The following is a 21,387-nucleotide window of genomic DNA, read 5'->3' as shown; positions in this document are numbered from 1 at the left end:
ATATACCATTGCCATTATGTAAAAGTGTCGTAAGTCCAAAACATTGCTTTTACAGAAAATGAAAAAATAGCTTTACCATTCCATAGCAAAACCATTGTACCACACCACACTTTGATAATATGATTTGAATGATGCATAAGCTTCCCAAACAAAATTAGACCAAAGAACTATAGCCTTCAGATGAGAAGAAAAACATTGGGTGATATGCCATGCTTGAGAAGACCCATCAAGCCAAGTGAGATCATAGTCATGGCCGATGCCAGTGTTGCATAATTGGCACCCATGCCGGTGGCAATGTAGAAAGCACCATTTGAATGCTGGACCTCACAGAGACAGTGACAAGTGACAGAGACCTTTGGCAATAGACCTTTGGCGATATACATAACTGGCACCCATGCTGGTAGCACATAAAAAGCACTCACTACACTCTCGGAGTGGTTGGAGTTAGGAAGGGCATCCAGCTGTAGAAACCATGCCAAATCAGATTGGAACCTGGTGCAGCTCCCCAGCTAACCGGTTTTCAGTCAAACCGTCCAACCCATGCCAGCATGGAAAATGGACATTAAATGATGATGATGATGGATAGCATCTCATCTTCATCAGAAAAGAAACAAATTATCCAATGATAGCATATACTGAATGATACTAAAATATATCTTTTACCTAACAGCTGTCCAGTGTAAAAATAGTCCCTAAACTGAGGGACATGCTCCTTGAAGATGACACCCAAAATAATTATATTTTGAAAACTAAAAGTAAACTGATGTTGATACCTAATGTATTATTGTGTAAAATTGAGACTTTAAATCATATATCTGATAATTAGAGTGAAATAATTCTGCCTGGATTTTAACTTGCAGATGAGAGGTCAGTGTTTATGGCTAAATCCATTTAGTACTGGATGCCAGAGGGAATCAGTAGATTAAAATAGAGTGTAGCTCAATAGATTCAGAGTGATGATTGTAAACAATGATATAAAATACAAGACTTATAGTGTATGTGTCATAAGATTATATTTTACAGCAAGACTTTTATAGTGCTCTTGATGTCACTTACTTTCGGAACCGGAACAATAACCTAATTTGTTGCAGGAAAATAAAAACAGCAACATTGTATAATAATTAGCTCACTGTTAAGCTATGTCCTTATCTCTTGTTTCACAGATAATTCATCAGCCACTTAGTGCTAGCCATATAAGATATTGTCTACTAGAGCAAACTGGCCTGCATTAGGTCAATATTTGTGACAAGGATTAACCCTACAAATATGCACAAATGAAAAATTCAAAACAGCTAAGATTTTAATGTAAATTATATAATTTAAGCACAAATTTGAGGAAGAACAAAGTGCAACAGGCTCACAGACTATTTCCATCTCAAATTAATGCTATAAATTTTTTTTTTTTAATTAGGCAGCATCCGTGATAACAATTGCAGACTCTTCTAGACTAGCAAGGTTGACACAGGTGATATTCAGTATGAATTTTGTATGTCAACATCTATAGTGAAAAATGTGGGTGAGTAGGGGATTGGAGAGGGTTGCAGCTGAGGAGAAGAGAGTTAGAGTAAGATGTTTAATGATGGGTTTCGGAGGATGTTCAGAGAAGAGATGGGTGTGTTACGAAAGAATAGAAAGTAGAGCTATGTCTATGATGAAAGAGATTAAGTTGTAAATGAAGGATTTTTTTTTACCAAGTTTTCTTTCATAGAAACAGTATATATTTTACAGGTGATCAATTAGATGACATTACATGTGGAACATTAAGGAGGAATGAAAAGTAGTTTATTCTACACATGTGTAAGAGAGGATTAGAAAACAGCAAAAGGATTGTTAATGTACACATGGAAGGATGGATGTGGAGACAACAAAATCTTGGAGCAACCAGCATCGATAACATATGAGATAGAGAAAGCTCCATGAATACACAATGTAATGGAAAACTTATATAGAGGAAGAGTTGAGCAACAAATGAATTGCACAAGGAGGAAACTCATCAAGTGGATTCTAATGCCAGACATGGTCAAAGGTTTTGAGGACATCAAAGATGAATGCATTGCTTTTACCAAAACAGTTAAGACTAAGAGAACTGCTGGTGTGTGACAGATGAGAACACGTCTGGTGGATACTGGTCAACAGAAACTATTGATGGTCATTGATACGATAAAAAGATTGGGAAAGAGTGAAGATCCTAAAGCGGATTTGGAAAACAATGTTTGGAAATAATTCTGAGCATAATTTCTGTGTTAGCTTAAAATGATTGAAGAAAATTTACACTTGACACTTGCCTGTAAGGCATGATGAGACAGTTGGAATGGAGGATAAATCTGAGGAAAACTCAAGAGTTTTTGTGTGAGAGAGAGAGAAAGTGAGAGAGAGAGAGAAAGTGAGAGACAGCAAATGCAACGGTTTTGTCAGCATAGTGCTGTATATGTATTTGTTGTAGTTCGTTGAGAAGCGAGTAGAAATCCTCCAGGCAAAGTACCAAAAGCTTAGGCTGTTAGCAATGATATGAACTCCAGGTCAGCTCTGATCAAATAGATCTATGATTAAATGTGTCCAAGTTTTAACTACCCAGTCTTTCCAAGAGTATCCAGGGTTATATCACCTTTCCCTAAATCAGTAGAATGTGATCTGGAGGGAGATTTGGCTACTATATCTAACAGGTCAAGTAACCATAAGAGGTCCTGTAGTTGCTTTAGTTGTCTAAGTGATATAGAGGATGATGAACAGTAATTTTGACTTTCCCAGCAAGGTCAATCCCTGACCCTCACAACCTATTAGATCTTCCGAATAAGGTTGACAACTAGCAATTGCTTCAGTTAAAATTATTTAGATATTTCTTCTTGTTACCTTTTCTTCCACTGCATTTCTCACGATATTTATAAGGCAACATAAGTAATCAAGAATGACACTATCTTTCATTGTTTCATGGCCAAATATCTGAAGAATGTCACTGGTAGATAGCGTGTGGTCAAGAACTTCTCACCCAGAAAGAATACAAGGCTGCATGTGACTAGAGAAAAAGTTTACTTTCCTCAGTTTACTTAGCCAAAAGAATAGACACCAGTTTACTTGTGATAAACTTGTGTCCTACAATACCTGTCCCACCACCACCACCACCACCACACAAAGTTTGCTTGTGGTATTACCCCACTTCATGTAATAGATCTAATACCTGCTCTATATATTATTGTACTTATTTTTTTTAAAATGGGGTTTTTTGTGCTTTTTTTAATTCTCATACGTCTGTATAAGCAAACATTATGCTAATAAATTCACAGTGAATGGCTTCTTACAACACATGCTTCTTACAACATTTAGTATTATTACTTCCATTTCATTTATTACTATTCTAAGTCGCTTGACAATCATCATCATCATCATCATTTAACATCTGCTTTTCCATAGATTGGACAGAGTTTTTATTTGAGGCAGACTTTCTATAGCTGAATGGATGCTTTCCTGTTACCAAACCTCTGTTTGCAAGCAAGATAATATTTCCCCATGACCAGGAATGTTCTTGTAGAATATTGAAAATGAATGACACTGCTTGTATGACAGTGATACTCATTTATAAACAATCATGTGATGTCAAAACCAAGGCATGCATGCGCACGCACACACGTATGATGAGCTTCTTTCAATTTCTGTCTCCTTAATCCATTCTCAAAGGCTTTGGTCCGCTGAGGGGTATAGGTGAAGTCACTTGTCCAGAATACCAGTAGGAGTGAACTCAAAACCATGTGATTGGGAAGCAAACTTCTTACCACACAGCCATGCCTGTTTTCTTTATTATCTAATACAAAAAACAAAAAAGTATTTTTAACCCTATAAAGTCAAAAAGAATTCAAAGAGAAATCCTGGAAAGGAATTAATGGGACATTTTTTCCCATTAATCCATTAATCATTAGAAATGCAGCAATCTTTGGTAACATGAAAAGGTCAACAATAATGATTCCTAGCTTTGGCTGAAAGTCACAAATTGTAAAATATGGATGTAGTTAAGAAAATAACCAGCCTATTATTTGACACTTATTTATCAACTTCAGAAGGATGAAAGGTAATTTGAACTCAGTAGAGGAATGTAACTGAACATTTCTCCAGCCACTCCAACCAATAATAATTCTAATATAAGCACAAAGCCTGAAATTTGTTGGGAGGAGGTTAGCTGATAACACCAACCCCAGTACTTGACTGGTACTTAATGTAAAGAGTCAGAAGAACTAGCACAAAGAATTTTATCCAATATCAATAATGATAATTTAGGCACAAGTCCAGCAACTTTACGGGATGGGAATTAGTCAGTACCATGACTGGTACTTTATTCTATTGAATCCCATGGAGAAAAAAAAGGCAAAGTTGACCTTGGCACGATTTGAACTCAGAACATAAAAAGCCATAACAAATAACACAGAGCCTTTTGTCTGATGCTCTAGTAATTCTCCTGATTCAATGCCCTTCTGACACCACTTTAACTGTTTCTAATTTAAGCACAAGGTGTGAAATTTGGTGACAGTTGGTTACATCAACCCTAGTACTTGGCTGGTACTGTATTTTATCAGCCCCAGAGAGATGAAAGGCAAAATGACCCTGGCAAGAACTGAACTCAGAACATAAAAAGCTGGAAGAAATACAAATCTGAAATGCAAACAATTCTGTCAAACCAATTCTCTTATGACATCAATGAGATGAATAAGAATAATTTCTAACAAAAGCACAGGACTGAAAATTTTCCAAGGTGGGAAAAATAAGTACTGCATTTGATATAAGCAAACCCAATACTTATTTTAATGATGTGGAAGAATAAAAGATAATGTTAATACTCTATGGGATTTGAACTCAGAACATAAATTTTAGATAACTTATGTAATCCACTGAAGTCTAACTGTATCTTCTATTTCCATTCTGGTATATGAGGATCAAGTTCCCTTTTTTTTTTTTTTTACTTAGAGGTTAATCAGATAAAGGAATACTGCCTATAATGATTTCAAGTCTTCTTAGACTGGGTAAGAGGAATAATATGATGATGCTAATTCAGTCAGTGTTTACTTTTAATGCCTGCAGATGAGTGGAAAGTATGGATTATAAAGAAACTCTAGGAAAAAAAGTGAAGCTCTGGAGAGGAAGAATCATCATCATGACATGGGTTAGACAGTTTGACTGAAACTGGTAGGCTGGAGAGCTGCACCAAGCTCTAGTCTATTTTGGTTTGGTTTCTATTACTTGATGCCCTTCCTAACACAAACCGCTCTACAGAGTGTACCAGATGCCTTTAATGTGTCACCAGCATGAGTGCCTTCCACATGTCACATACATGAGTGCCTTCCGCATGGCACCAGCATGGGTGCCTTCCCTGTATCGCCGTCATGGGTGCATTCCATGTCACCAGTATGGCTGTTTTCTACATGCCACTAGCACTACAATTTGGGTAAAAGTATTCACTAGTCTGATGGAAGTAATATTTTGTGGGTAAGGAATAAAAGAAGAAACTGATATTCATTGTGTCCAATGTCTAATAATTTGTTCCCATGTCCGATAATTTGTCATACTCCTTTCACAAACCTACCTGTCCTGTCCACCCACCCTTTCTGTTCCTCTATCTCTTCTCTCTTGCTCATATTCACTTTGTACCTTCAGGCTGCATCCTTACCATTTCTCTCTCTCTCTCCATGGAGAAGCCATGTATCTTTGTCTTCAGTAAGACCTCTTCCTGTCCCTTTGTGATACTTTCACCTCCATTAATACCATACTATGCTCAGTTGACGAGAAGGATCGGTCTTGTCTTGTAAGTGCTTGGTGACCTTGCTAGTGCTGGAGCCACATAAAAAAACGCCCAGTCCACTCTGTAAAGTGGTTGGTGTTAGGAAGGGTATCCAGCAGTAGAAACCATGCCAAAACAGACATCGGAGTTCAGTGCAAGTCCTCTGGCTCATCAGTTCCTGTTGAACTGTCCAACCCATGCTAGCATGGAAAGGGGGATGATGATGAATGGACAGCCAGTTCAGGACAGTTTTGTAGCAGAGTAGAAAAAAATAACAAACACAGCAGAACAAAGGACTAATTTTTAGAAAACATTTCTGAGTCTGCAAGTACAAACACACTGTCGAATCACTGCACATTTTTCTCGGTAAATATTGATTATATATTACAAGCACACACCACTTCGACTGTCATCCATTAACACTCCAACAAAAAGCTCTGATATCCAGCAAAAGCCAAAGGATTTAAAGAGGCAGTCTCTACAATGGTTACTTTACCTACTAGAAACCACAGCCAAGTCTCCTTCACATCACATCCTGCCATCTTAAAAGGATATAGTGCTAGAGATATACAAAATGACAGGATGGTCATGGTTGGAATGCCTTTGATCATAGAGCCAAATTTTAACTCCTAGCCTTCTCCATAAACTAATATTTTATGTTTGATTGACAAGACACAGCCTATCCATCCATTTCTAGTTGTTGTAACTCTTCCGCATTTATTACTCATGCTTCATATTGATGATGTAACATTGGCTACACTTTTATGTAGACTGCTTTTTATCTAGACAGAGAAACCATTTTCATGTAACAGACATAAATTTCTCTCCATGCGTACTCTAGTCACTATGCATTCACTGGAGTCCTCTCCAACATCAATTATATTATTTAAGTGGCATAACACATACTTTCATGCAAAAAAAATGAGCTGCTTAGAATCATTTCGAGGTCATTTTTATAGTTAACTAGTCCATTATATCAGGTGCATTAAAAGTTTCTGGTTCCCCATCAATCTACTACTTTTGTGTACCTATAGCTTGCACTCTCTTTATAGTACTGAATTTCTTATTCCTTTCAAACATATTGAATAAAGCCACTTCTCAAGACACCATCAGGATGCAATATCCCCTAATATTTCCAGATGTGGCAATTTGCTGTACTTGATACAACACATCAAGCTAAGTAAAACTGCTGTCTTCCACACATACAGGCCTGTCCTTTCAAGGTGCTGGTACCACTTAAAAAGCACCCAGGCCAGTGGCATGTGAAAAGTACCTAGCATACTCTGCTAAGTGGGTGGCATTAGGAAGGGCATCCAGTCATAGAAACCATGCCTCAACAGACAGCTGAAGTCTGGTTAGCTCCCTGCTAGCCAGCTCCATGTCAGACCATTCAACCCACGCCAGCATGGAAAGTAGATGTTAAACAATGATGATTTCAAGATTTAAGCCTTTGTCGTAACAATGTTTTAGGTCCTTTTCTGCAATTCAGTACAAGATTTCTCAATGAGGACCATGTTGCCAATGATGGGCAATAGAATGCTCACTAAATTCACTGTTAATCCTGACCTTAAACGAGAGGAGGTCATGTATAGACATGGCCTGCTCTTGTGACTATTCATTACATTTGTTGCAAACTCAAACGTCATATCCTAATTCTCCTGTAATCACTTCAGTAGGACACTTTTTCATTTCCATTACTTACCCTCATCTAATGTAATTTCCCACTCCCATTATTGCAATCTCTTTACACCTGCAACAGTAGTTAATGGTGATGATGACTTGTACCAGTCACTGCTGACAACAGCATCATGCACACCCTAATTAACTAAGGGATTAATATCATTTTGCATGACAAAAAAATTTTTCAATTCTATATTGCCTTTATTCATGGTTAGACATGTTACTTTCTCTACAGCATAATGAACAATGTCTCTTCCAGATGGAGTCTGTCTTAGAAGAAAGAGTCAAGTAATAAGAAGTAGAGATATCGATGCTAGCCAAATAAGCAACCAATCCTGCAAGAGTAGGATAAATGGTGATACTTTCAAAATGATTGATTTCTCTCTAATGAAGAAAATACACAGTAATTAACATAAATAAAATAGTAAGGAGTGAAAGACAATAATGAAGAGATGAAGAAAGTGATGGGAATAGTGAGAAAAAAAATCATGGAAGAAGAATGAGACTTAGCTGTGAGATTTTCTCAAAAAGCCCTAAGGCAACCGGAATAGTTTCAAAGTTAGTGTTTATATACAGATGCAGGAATGGCTGTGTAGTAAGAAGTTTGCTTCACAACCACATGGCTCTGGATTCAGTCCCACTGTGTGATACATTGAGCAAGTTTTGTCTACGATAGCCCTGAACCAGCCACAGCTTTGTGAGTGGATTTAGCAAATAGAAACTTAAAGAAACCCAAAAGATTTGTGTGTGTGTGTGTGTGGATTACAGGTAAGTTCACTGCCGTCAATTCAATGAGGAAAAGTCCACCGTGAGCTAAGTTTACCGAGAAAATATATCCACAGTATCCCACCATTAATAACAGCTAAAAACTAATTTATTGATAAAAAAAACAGTGAATTGATGACGGTGAACTTACCAGACATGGTGTGTGTCTCTGTGTGTGTGCGTATTACTCTCTGCTTGCTTTGACATCATGTGATAGTTGTGTCACCATCATGCAAGTTGTGTCTTCATTTCCAATCTTCCATGTAAACATGTCTGGTCATAGAGAAAGATTACCTTACTTGGAAGCAGGTGAATGCTAGCGACAGGTAAGGGATCTGGCTATAAAAATCTGCCTCAAGAAATTCCATCCAACCCTTGCAAGCATGCACCAGTGGATGATTGGTGGTGGTGGTGGTGTGCATGTCTATCATCATCATCATCCCTTAATGTCTGTTTTCCATGCCGGTATGGGTTGGAGATTTGATAAGAGCTGGTGAGCCACAGAACTGTGCCAAGCTCTACTGTCTGCCTTGGCATGGTTTTTACGGCTGGATGCCCTTCCTAAGACCAAGCACTTTACAGAGTGAACTGGGTGCTTTTTCACATGGGCCGTTGCACTAGTGAGGTAACCAAGTAACTTGCAAGATGAAAATCCCTCAATTGAGCCGAGGAGAAGTATTGATGGAGGTGGCCTTATGCTGGGTAATGACAGAGGGTCTGAAACAGGTGTCTTGTAGGAGGGATAGATCAGCCCTCACTACTTCATATATATATATATATATGAGGAAGGGCATCCAGCTGTAGAAACTCTGCCAAATCAGATTGGAGCCTGGTGTAGCCATCTGGTTTCACCAGTCCTCAGTCAAATCGTCCAACCCATGCTAGCATGGAAAGCAGACGTTAAACGATAATGATGATGATGATATGGATGGATGGATGGATATAGATAAATATTAGGTTGGCCAGTATCAATAGCTGATGAAAAGTAGATTCAAGGTAATAAAGTAGTAGATAAAGTGTAAGCAAATAGAGTATGATGGGTGAAAAAACTAAAATGAAGTAGTCCGGGAGGGAGATATCATAAGAAAGAAGTTTCAGTTGTGGAAGAGTCTTGCTCTTGTGGAGTATATGTAGCCTCAGTGGAGAAGTGGCTAATATCACCAAAGTAGCAAGGGTGAGTAATAAAAAGTTAGCCATGAAACAGACAGTATGGTATCCATTATAATCTCTACAATTGTTATACAAGTAGGATTAACAGATAAGCAAAACAAGCAAATCTACAAAGAAATAAAAAGTGAAATTAGAAGTAACTAGTAGTGGTCAACATATGCAAAACATGTAATAAAATTTGTTTGTGAAGTGGATAAGTTTATCTGCTGACAAGGAAACAAGTATGATGCTTTGAACAAAGTTCTTCTTCAGAGAGAGATACTAGAACTGCTTAAAATAGTACTGAGAAATTACCACAGTGACTAACTTGAATAACTTATCTTATTAGGCACCTATTAATTTCATATTACATTTGGTGTATTGCTGGTTCAGGATTTCCAACAGGCCAATCACAGTATTTCTGTCAACGAGTGGCAAGGGAGCATCTGTACAACTTGGTTAAGAACAAATATCACAGATGCCAGTGCACTTGAATAACTTTCACCAAAGAGACCCACTTCTCTTTCATTTACTGTACTATATCACCAGGAGGCACAATGGCCCAGTGGTTAGGGCAGCGGACTCGCAGTCATAGGATCGCGGTTTCGATTCCCAGACCGGGCGTTGTGAGTGTTTATTGAGCGAAAACACCTACAGCTCCACGAGGCTCCGGCAGGGGATGGTGGTGAACCCTGCTGTACTCTTCCACCACAACTTTCTCTCACTCTTACTTCCTGTTTCTGTTGTGCCTGTAATTCAAAGGGTCAGCCTTGTCACACTCTGTGTCACGCTGAATATCCCCGAGAACTACGTTAAGGGTACACGTGTCTGTGGAGTGCTCAGCCACTTGCACGTTAATTTCACGAGCAGGCTGTTCCGTTGATCGGATCAACTGGAACCCTCGACGTTGTAAGCAACGGAGTGCCAACAACCATATCACCAGTGTAATAAGGAATGCTAGTTTGGAACCTACCTTTATTTCAAACTCACCATGACCACACGTCATGAAGCCTGTGTATGAGAGATTGCACTGGATCTGACTGCCCACCCCACCACACACTACCATCCTTTCTTTCTTGGGCTACATGTTACTGACATTCATCAATTACACATCTACCCACCGAGGTTATTATTCTCTCCCGCGTTACCCTCTTACCCCAATCACTGTTCCTTCCATCAGGTTCTTGCTTTCTCCACCCTCCCATACATGTTCTTTGTTAGGTGTCACTCTCTCTTCTATCCACCTTTACAGCCTTTAATGAATTAACACAGCTTAATGAGGGATATTGAATGTTATGGAGTACAAGGCAACCTTATTAGTGACGGAACCATGATCAAATGTACCCAAAACACTCTGTAAAACAGTTGGTGATAGGAAGAGAATCTGGCTGGAGAAACCAAACCAAAAACTCAACATATTAGTGAAATATGGTTCTCTGATCTAACCCCAGCTATGAGGACAGTAACTAGCGAGAAGGATTGACTTGGGATGCAAAATCCTGTCCAGCCTATGCCAGAGCATGAGTCTAAAATGTAATGAAACAGTGACTCTGGTTTTACATTCTTCGCCAATATATTTCCTCAAAAGACATACACATTGTGTATGTATGTATATAATATATATATATATATATACATACACACACACACATGCATGCAGATGCACATAGCAAACTTTCATATAGTTTCCGTCAGCCAAATTTCACTCGCATGTCATTAGTCAACTCAAGGATATCGCAGAAGACACTTGCTTAAGGTGCTGTGCCATTGTATCAAACCTGGAACTATGTGGTTGTGAAACAAACTTGTTGACTATTTCACCATGCCTGCAGCTACTTCAACAACCTCAAAGAGCAATGATTTAGATATCATGGTAATAAAAAATGTTAATCACAATGTAGGAAGCATCAGTGTGTGCGTGTGTGTATACATACACACATGTACATGTGATGGGCTTTCCATCTATAAAGAGTAGCCAAAACACCTGGCTTATTTGAAGGCTCTTTCCAGCCTGATGAACAGTTGAAAAGAATACATATCTGCAACATGTATTTGCTTTTTAACATGATACTTTACTGAGCTGTGGGATTAGATTCCAGGATCTTTTCAGAAAGTAGCTCTCTATTAAGGAAATATCTTTCTCATCCACTTAATGCAATACAAAAGGAACTTAGCTCTGGTCTTATGAATACTTAACAATTTATGAGACTTAAAAACTTTTAATAAATATAAATATTTTCTAACGACCAATGAGATTTAAATAAGAGCAAACTGACTTATACTTCTTTAAATAAACAGGACTGAGATGAGCAGTTATTAAGATGAAAATTTTTCTGGATACTTTTAACTTCATCATTAGAGTGTATATTTTTTAAAATGGTGACCCTGTCAATGTTGGTGCCATGGCTGTAAAAAGCACCCAGAACACTGTGAAGTGGTCAGTATTAGGAAGGGCATCTAACCATAGAAGCCATACCAAAACAGACAATGTAGTCTGGTGTGGCCCCTATCCTTATCAGTTCCTGCCAGACCATCCAAACCATGCCAGCATGGAAAATGGATGTTAAATGATGATTTAACTGTACACTATGCTTTGATCAGTTCAGTATTCCTTCATTACTAAGTATCATATTCTGGAATGGAAATATGGTCCCAGACAGGATTCAAACTAAAGACCTTTCTAAGCAAAAAGTAACAAATCACTAGTGTGTGTATATACATGTACTAGTAGTTAAGTGGGTAAGGGCATTTTCACTACCTTTTGTTAAAGAATTTTATACTCTTGTTTCATGTTAATATTAGGGCTGTGTGTTATCAGAGAATAATAGATTTATTAAACATAAGAATACATCTAAGTGAAGTTCAGATTATAATTTAATGAGTATTGATTAAAATCAACCTAATAATCTTGTGGATCTTTCCTGAGTAGTGACCCAATATTCTTTTTAATACCATGAAATGAAACTCTTGTGTCCATAAAACAAAACAGTGTCATACTGTTGAAGTTCATTATCATCATCAGTTTTAAAATCCATTTTTGCATACTAGCATGGGTCACATGAAATTTGAGGTGGAATTTCTGCAGCCAGATGCCCTTCTTGTTGCCAACCCACACCCATTCCAAATGACCAGACATGTTTTTATGGAAGATTGGAAGTAATGGGCACTGGCTGCATGATGGTGACATTTGCTTATAATTAACATGTGCTGTCAGGACAAGAAGACAGTAACAGACACACCCATACATATAACAGGCTTCTTTCAGTTTCCACCTACCAAATCCACTCACAAGGCTTTGGTTGGCTTGGGGTTATAGTAAACACTTGCCCAAGGTGTCATGCAGCAAAAGTGAACCCAAAACCATGTGGTTGTGAAGCAAACTTCTTACCACACAGCCATACTTACACACATGAAGTGAGTGGTTTTTTTTTTTTTTTTGGTATATAACACAAATTTCAGAAAACCAGCAAGCCATTAAACCAACAGGCTATCTACAAGACAGGTAGTGTACTCATAGCTGCAATTACTTTGTTCTGACCAGGAAAAGAGACATGGAAATTTATGATAAATTTGCTCTCCAACATAGATAAGTTAGTAATGAATTTACATTGAAAATCAACATAAAGACAAGAACTCAACAAGCAAAAGGTGGAGTGCAGAATCTGAAAAATGTCTCTGTAGTGCCAATGAAATTCAATGAATATACAAAGTCAAAAACACTAGATATTCCTAAGAGATTCAGTCTCAATCACTAACTAATTGTGCTACAAGATCAAGCCCCTAATCAGACAACAGAAATGTAATAGGTAAGACTAAAAGAAGTAACAGGTTTGGTAGAAAGTGGAAGGAAAATAACTGGAAACAAAGAAAAAAAAGCTTGTTGTAAGGTTTACTGAGCAGAGAGAGAAGCAAAATTTAGGAAATTTGCCAATGTTCTGCATTGAGAGAATGAAAAACAAAGTGCTTTGAGTTACACAAGAGTATCTAGACAAATCAAAACAACAGTAGAGAGGAATCATTTCAAAATGACATGTGCACATTTGCCCTCAATGACAAATACATGAAAGATTTGAGAATGTCACTGTGACATTGGTAAGAAATATGAAAGTAACAAAGAGCATCTGCATGTAATAGACTCAACAGAGGAGCCAAATATTAAGACCAATGTGGAAAATGGTTAACAGGACAATTAAGGACAAATAAAACTGCAGTTGGTTATTGCTCAATATTGAGGTGCTAAATGAATAAGAAAGCAGAAAATAGGATTCTCCTGATTTATACTTTTCTCAAGGACATTAGCAAAGAGATGTAGTGAAACGGCTTCAATTTGGTATTGAAATAACAATGTGGACTTAACTATCCTGCAGCTTGCCTTTATTGTACAGAATTCTAAATGGTAAAAACCGATTGCAAACATCAAATTGGGAGTCAGCATAATTGGCAGAGAAGGATAAGTGTTTCCTAAGAAATAATAATATTAATAATAATAATAATAATAATAATAGTAAAAGGAAACACCTGCACATAATGAACAACTTATTCAAAGAATATCCCCAAAATTTGCTAATGCAAAGCTGTCTGGCAAACTCCGAAGTCAGAAAAGTAGATTTGAATTAATCACCTCCTAGATATTGACCAAAACACATTTTCATAATTTCTCCATGGAAATTCACACTCTTACATATCTTATCACCAACCAAATTTTTAAGATTTTGACTAGATCATTCCTATGATGTTTTCTAACAAAGGTTTGTTTTTACCCACTCTGATACCCATTCGACTTGCCCCCCCAAAAAAAAAATTAAATATCTTTGCACGACACCTATTCAGAAGCTCAAATATAAAAAAAAATTATAAAATCTAAATGCTGAACCAAACAATTGGGTATTTTTCAATGTTGCATATATATATACACACACACACACACACAAAATTATGACCTGATACAATATTTAAACATTCATGTTTCCACGAAAATATAAGAATTGGAAGTACTAGGGAAATTAAATGGATTTACAATCTTATATTTTATTACGTAAGATTTTGGCACAAAGACTGAGAGAGAACCTTATAGTAATTTATAAAATTCCATAGCACTGACAAAGTTGGTTGAACCAAGGATCGACCGTGTGAATGGAATATAGAACTGAAACAAGATATGCTTTCAGAAGTTGGAAGAAAACGAAGAATACTGAATCAAGAATTTCTTTGAAAAAGTCTATTTCAAAAAGACCTTTAACAAAATTCCTCATCGTTACTTTTTATGAAGTAGGGAAATGGGGGAGGCAACCGACTTTTGATAAACAAATTAAAATTAACTTGGAATAATTATTTTAATCATGCAAACATGGCTGTTCATAGAGTAAAAATCAGCAGCTCTCAATCAAATATTTTTTTTTACTGCTCATTAACTAAGCAAGTTATCTTAAAAACTTAACCCAATGTCTTATGTCAAGACAAAGGTTATTTTGTAGCAGTCACTAGCTACCACAAGAATGACCTTTGGTTTACAAATGTGTCAATTATACATGAGCTAAAATAGCATACAAGTAGTTGACCAGCAACAATAGACAATGTGACTAAAGAATGGAAAATGATCACAGGCGACAACTACTGATGCTATATCAACAAATTAACATATTCGTCTTAAGGGGTTCGTTAGATAGATAAGTTATTCAAAACATGTTCAAAATAAACTTGATTTCCTTTCAAGGGGGGAATCATATATTAATATTTATACATTAACCTAGTCAGACAGCGAATCAAACATGCTGCAATTAATTATTACACAATCGACAACACAGCTAAAATAATTTTATGTTTGACGATTTTGTTTCAAACTAAGTTTAGCAAAAGAAATCCAGTTAACTTAATACCAACCAGATAGGGCAATAACATGAAATAAATGGGTGGTATAGATATTCTGACCATAGCGATTATTTCAAATAGACAATGAAAACTATGAAAGAAACAAGGTTTCTTCTGTATTTCTATATTTATTATTACGTTATTTTGTAAGCGTAGAAGAAGGGGAAAAAATCTTGAAAAATATTCATGTCCTAATTAAAAGAAGTGAATAAGAAATATCAGGTGATCGAAATCGGTCGAAAATAAAAAGACCACATTGCTGAGGAGGAGGGCGTGAAGCTCTTCTCTTATCATCTGACCATTTAGTTCAGCAACTAGTGAAAGACAATCGCCGAAGACAATGTATTTGTAGAATTTTTAGACTACAGTAATTTTGTCGATGTTCAATGTACGTGTAATGGCAACGAAATACCCATTTTGCTAAGTAGGATAAAACCTCGCCACATATGATTTTTTTTTTATTTACTTATTTATTTGCTTCCCACCATCGCGAGGAAAGGTTGTCATAGCCTCAATGTGAGCTTCGAGGAAATGACAATAGTCGGCGAATGGAAGTCTAGGATTTTCCTTCAATGGAACAAATGCTTGATCAACTCAGTAATATTCTGAAATAGCCAACGAACACACATATATTTAGCTGTTACGAGTTTACTTTCTCAGCATCGATCGACCAAATGTTATGTATTTCCTTACTAAGAAGGGACAGGCCTGTGACCATACAGAAGGATTCGTCAAGGGGACCACAACATACATTTGAAACATTTTACTTGGCAACACATGTGTCACGACCATACGGGTTCAACAAAAACAAATTAAACATAGATAGGGTAAAATCTTGAGGGACATTATGGTTTAACAAAAATTCCAGACACTGATTCACTAATTACTATTATACATAGAAAGAATCCAACTCACCCCATTTCACACATAATTATTGCTAAATCTGGCCAAATAGAAGTTGGAGCATTTATTTTCTTTTTCAGTACTCGGAAGTGTATATATTTACTCCAACAAATGTATAATTTAGCGTTTGAAATAACCTAGTAATGTGGATTACGTTTATTTTTGAAACCCAAGTCTTTAGAAAACATAAGTTTACAACGAAATAGTAAATGTTGCCGAAGATTTAGATAGGATCGGCGTATTTATTGGCATTTCATCAACTAGTTTCATAAGTGTAATATGTTTATTTTATACAATAGATAAATAAATAGCCTACACGAAGAAAGGTCTCACGAGAGATTTTCTTTACAGGGTGCGGAACTTAGTCACTGGAAATGAATCACAGAATAGCTGAATTAAATATTTTCGCATATGAAAAACATGTGGAGTCTACTTGATAAATTATGCCTTTTATTTTATTATCCAATAACGTAGACAAGCATGTTCTCCTTTAATTACATATGAAGGATCTAAGGACTGAAAACCATGTACTTACCGGCGCCTGCACCGACAGGACTGGTAGTGGTTTGAGAACTGCTGGATATGGAAGTTGTTGTAGGTGGTACACTACCTGTAGGTGTTTTGATACCACTAGTTTGTAATAATCCTGTCTGTTGAGATGCTGTTTGTTGCTGTGTTGTATTTTGCTGTGGCTGGCTACTACCACCATTTCCTTCTGTTGGCACTTCAGGTATATTGGGACTACTAGGATTCGAGGCGCTCATCCCAGCAGTATTGGGGGCACTAGAGGTAGACACAACTGGTAGAGAAGTGTTTTCGAGAGTGTTGGGTGTCACCATCGTAGGGGAAGTGTCTTTAGTGGTAGAGGAAGCCTTAGTGGTGTTGGAGCTAGCAGTCGCAAGCACATCCTTCACTTCCGTCGCCATGTTGAAGGAAGTTGGTCGGCGGTGACCAGTTACAGCACATATACAGATCCAAAACCAGTTTCACTTTTATAAATAGCTGAATTATGAAATCTACTCTGAAGAATCATAAACGATAAGACACGAATCTCCCTCCTCCACTTCCGGTGGAAACTTAATTATACCTGTCTCCGTGTTCTTCGCTCGTTCAATGAAACGCTAGTTTTTTTTTTCTTTTTTTAATATATATATACACTTATATATACATATATATATATATCGATATATATTAGCAAGTTTATAATTCAATTAGGAAATACAATACTTAATTACCACCTGCTATAAACATAGAGTCTGGTTATTAAGTAGCCACTATTTGCCCCACAAACTAAACAGAGGATGTTCTAAACATAAATACATAAAACACTAATAAAGTAGTTATGATGCAATTAATGTTGATAGTGCTTTTTGACTGATCATATTCTAATGATAATTACAAGAAAATGAGAAAAGGAACATCCGATTTGGTTGGTAAATCTACACGCCAACTGAAACAATTAATAATCCGTTAGGTGAGATGTTATCTATTCTAACGAGAAACTGCACGATAGAAACACGGTTTAGAATAGGAACATCTCATTAGGTAATGTGGTACCACTTTAGTTATTTTGTATGATTGTAGTGATAGCATCAATGGCGTGCAATATCCGACAGGGAGTGTCAATTGAAGTGTTATAGAGAGGCAGTATTGAATAATAGGCACTTTCCGTTGTGCTTTCGTGGTACATTCATGATAGCAACACCCTTGTTCCTTCATCCATTTGCTGTCTCCATTGTAGTGGGAATCTACAGGCCACAATGCCGGGTGCTACTAGTTGTTGTGATAGAGATACAGTAATGCTAGTAGCAGCAGTACTAGGTAAAGCCAATGATGTAGCAGTATTACTTAGTTCAGCCAGCAGCAATATCAGCTGCCGCCACATTGCCTGATTTCATTGAAGTAGCGCATGCGTATCACGGGAAATTCCTAGCGATGATAATCCGTAAGAAACATACATCGTGCGTGTGGGTGTCACAAGGGAAACAACTCTATTCTTCTTAACCCATTCTCCGATTTATTCCACGTTCGCAAGAACTGAATATATTAAATATTGATGATTATGCAACGATTTGTTTATGGGTATTTTACATTATAATACAGTTAGCCCAAAAGATTTAAGCGTACCACTCTGAAATCTCGTATTCTTACGAAAAATATGATATCAAAAAGTAATCTATAATGTTATCTATTCAATCGAATGTTCATATTTGAAATATGAACATTAGTATGCACGATAAGATTTTGTGTTATATTTTCAACGAAACGGAAATCCTATCTGTAATCTATGACAAATTCGGATATGGAAATTTACTTATCTCTTGAACCAACTGGTCATCATTTCAGTATGTCGTTTCTAAAAACAAAGTTTATTCTCTCTCTCTGGCTATGGGCTTGTCACATCCTCTAACTTGATCCATGCCACAAAAATAGTTTAAATTCTTATACATACATATTAAAACGTTTTCTTCCTAATTATGAGAGTTTTAAAAAGTTTATTTTTGTTTTATGTTTTTGCTTTGTTTTTATATTACTATTGTTTCCGTCATGTTTTTGTATGACAATCGTTTTTATTGTTATGTTTACGTTATTTTATGTTCGTGCTCTACAAGTCATTCTACTTATAGGATAAGATGAGCCTGTGGATCCGATAGCTAATTTACCTAATTTACTCAGTCTGATTAAAGCTACTCTGTAATAGCAATGATGTCTTCATAAAACACAGAAGTTTGCTCCATATAGCTTCGAAACCCGTTGCATCGAACAAATGAGAGATAGCTTCAAATGGATAAACAGCAACTCATTTGGTAACATTCGCAGGACGTTCAGTGCCCATCCTACATAGCTTGGTGAACTGAAGTACAATAGAATGTATTGTCCCCAGAAATACAATACAGTTGACAGAGAAACCAAAATCTAACAGTTGAACTGTTACACTGTTATCTTTTATTTTTTTTTTATTTTTTTTAGTCATTATACTGCAGCCATGCCGGGTCGACACCCTAAATAGTTTTTTGTCGAATAGATCAACCCCAGTAGTTTTTTTTTTTTTAAGCATATTACTTATTCTATCGGTCTCTTTTGCCAAACTGCTATGTTACAGGGATATAAACACCAACACCAGTTGTCGAGCGCATGTGGGGAAGAAACACTGACACAAAGACACTCATATATTTATGTAGATATGTATCACAAAACAGAAGCTGGAAAATTTTTTTGGTATTATTTCTTCACAATTGCACGTTTTATTTGCTAAGAATTATAGAGTTTTACATGTTGGATGAAAATGTAAGGAATTTCCTATCAGTAATTCTTCAGACAGAGAATTAAATATTGTTAATATTTCCAAAATTTAAGGCTGCAAGCTGGCAGAATCGTTAGCACACCAGGCAAAATGCTTAGCAGTTTTCATCCATCTTTATATTCTGAGTTCAAATTCCACTAAGGTCCTTTCAGAGTGGATAAAACAAGTACCAGTTGATTACTGGAGTTGGGGGTCGATGTAATTGACTTACCTTCGCCCCCAATCTCCCTGGCCTTGTGCCAAAATCTGAAACCAATATTTCCAGAATTTTCAACTCTAATATATACCTTGCATCTATACAACAATGACACCAACTACATACTGGATTGTAATAATGGAATAATCAGATGTACCTTAAGAGGAAAAAGCTGGGATTTTACCCTACCTCCCAACCTACATAATATATACGTATATATAGATGCACACATACACACACACACACACACAATGGGCTTCTTTCAATTTCCATCTGCCAAATCCACTGACAAGGCTTTGGTCAGCCCAAGGTTATAGTGGAAGATACTTACCCAAGGTGTCACACAGTGGAACTGAACCCGGAACCATGTGTTTGGGAAGCAAACTTCTTACTACACAGTCATGCCTTGGATACATTTTTTTAATTTTTTCTTAGCTATCATACTAGGCAAGTGTTGTCTGGCAAATGTTTCGAAAAAAGATGGATACATGTAGCAAGAATGGCACGTATAAATGACGAAGCCACTTTGAGCATGATTCTATAGAACAGTAAAAATTTTGTAAACAGAGAGTTACTTAACGTTTCTTTCATAAATAAAAGAATTTTTATTTAACAAATTGTGACATTAAGGACCGAGGTTACCGTGGTCTTTTCCGTAGGTTTTTCTTTCCACGGATAACCTCCCCATTTATTGGGAAACTTTTGTAATATTTTCTTTTTTTTTGTACATACCCCAATCGTTTTCTCGATGCCTTTTCATCGTTATCCCCATTTAAATTTTTTTTACTTTATTTTCGTCCCCATCGAAAAGAAAAAACTTTACATTGTATTTGTCCCATCTATGTTGAGCCCTGTGTGGCTAATAAAAGAAATCTATCATACTATTTTCAGATTACTCACAGTCAAATTCTTGTCATTTAAAATCGTTTGACTTACATTTATCTATGGTTATTGAAGTACCAATAGTTTAATGAAATTTAGTCAAATGGCTACATCTCATGCACAGTATTAAAATATAATATGAAGGAAGTGGTTTAGCTGAATTTTTGGTGAGTGATAAAATGTCTTATAGTATTTAGAACTTATGTTCTGAGTTCAAATCCCTCCAAAGTCAATTTTACTTTTCATCCATCCAGGATCAATAAAATAAAATATTGAATCTTTTCTGTTTGGCTACATATAATATGAAGGAAGTGGTTTAGCTGAATTTTTGGTGAGTGATAAAATGTCTTATAGTATTTAGAACTTATGTTCTGAGTTCAAATCCCTCCAAAGTCAATTTTACTTTTCATCCATCCAGGATCAATAAAATAAAATATTGAATCTTTTCTGTTTGGCTACATATAATATGAAGGAAGTGGTTTAGCTGAATTTTTGGTGAGTGATAAAATGTTTTATAGTATTTAGAACTTATGTTCTGAGTTCAAATCCCTCCAAAGTCAATTTTACTTTTCATCCATCCAGAATCAATAAAATAAAATATTGAATCTTTTCTGTTTGGCTACTACTTTTCAATTTCTTCAGTTTTTGTTCCAATTGATTTCATATTTGGTGTAATGATGTAGTTTGGTATAAAGTTTGATATAAAGTTTATTTTTGCCATAAGTCAATAAATAAAGAGTTAATAACTTTTAAAGTTTACAAATTTGGGGTAGTTTTAGCAAACCAAATGCTACAGATATATAGGTGCCTATTTCCATAGTAACAAGCCAAGCTGCTTACTCACATGGTCATTTTTCACTTATTGAATGCTTAAAACAC

The 21,387-nt window shown here is 36.4% G+C and overlaps 1 protein-coding gene across 28 annotated transcripts in view; it reads right to left on the bottom strand.

Moving 5' to 3' along the window:
* Nucleotides 1–20,143, bottom strand: part of LOC106882892 (phosphatidylinositol 4-phosphate 5-kinase type-1 alpha) — a 244,051-nt gene extending 223,908 nt beyond the window's left edge. For 24 of the 28 annotated variants that reach the window (XM_052974610.2, XM_052974616.2, XM_052974617.2 and 21 more), the window contains exon 1: nucleotides 16,662–18,034. In XM_052974610.2, the coding sequence (XP_052830570.1) occupies nucleotides 16,662–17,052 (391 nt within the window). In that variant the 5' untranslated portion in view covers nucleotides 17,053–18,034. Of the gene's footprint in view, nucleotides 1–16,661; nucleotides 18,045–19,957 lie in introns of those variants that run through there. The other 4 variants (XM_089365865.1, XM_089365877.1, XM_089365855.1 and 1 more) reach the window with 3 other exon arrangements.
* Between the last annotated feature and the right edge of the window lie 1,244 nt (nucleotides 20,144–21,387).

Source organism: Octopus bimaculoides, chromosome 18, assembly GCF_046866305.1.
Source record: "Octopus bimaculoides isolate indiv1 chromosome 18, ASM4686630v1, whole genome shotgun sequence".
Taxonomy (NCBI): domain Eukaryota; kingdom Metazoa; phylum Mollusca; class Cephalopoda; order Octopoda; family Octopodidae; genus Octopus; species Octopus bimaculoides.
This window is presented reverse-complemented; position numbering and strand designations above follow the sequence as displayed.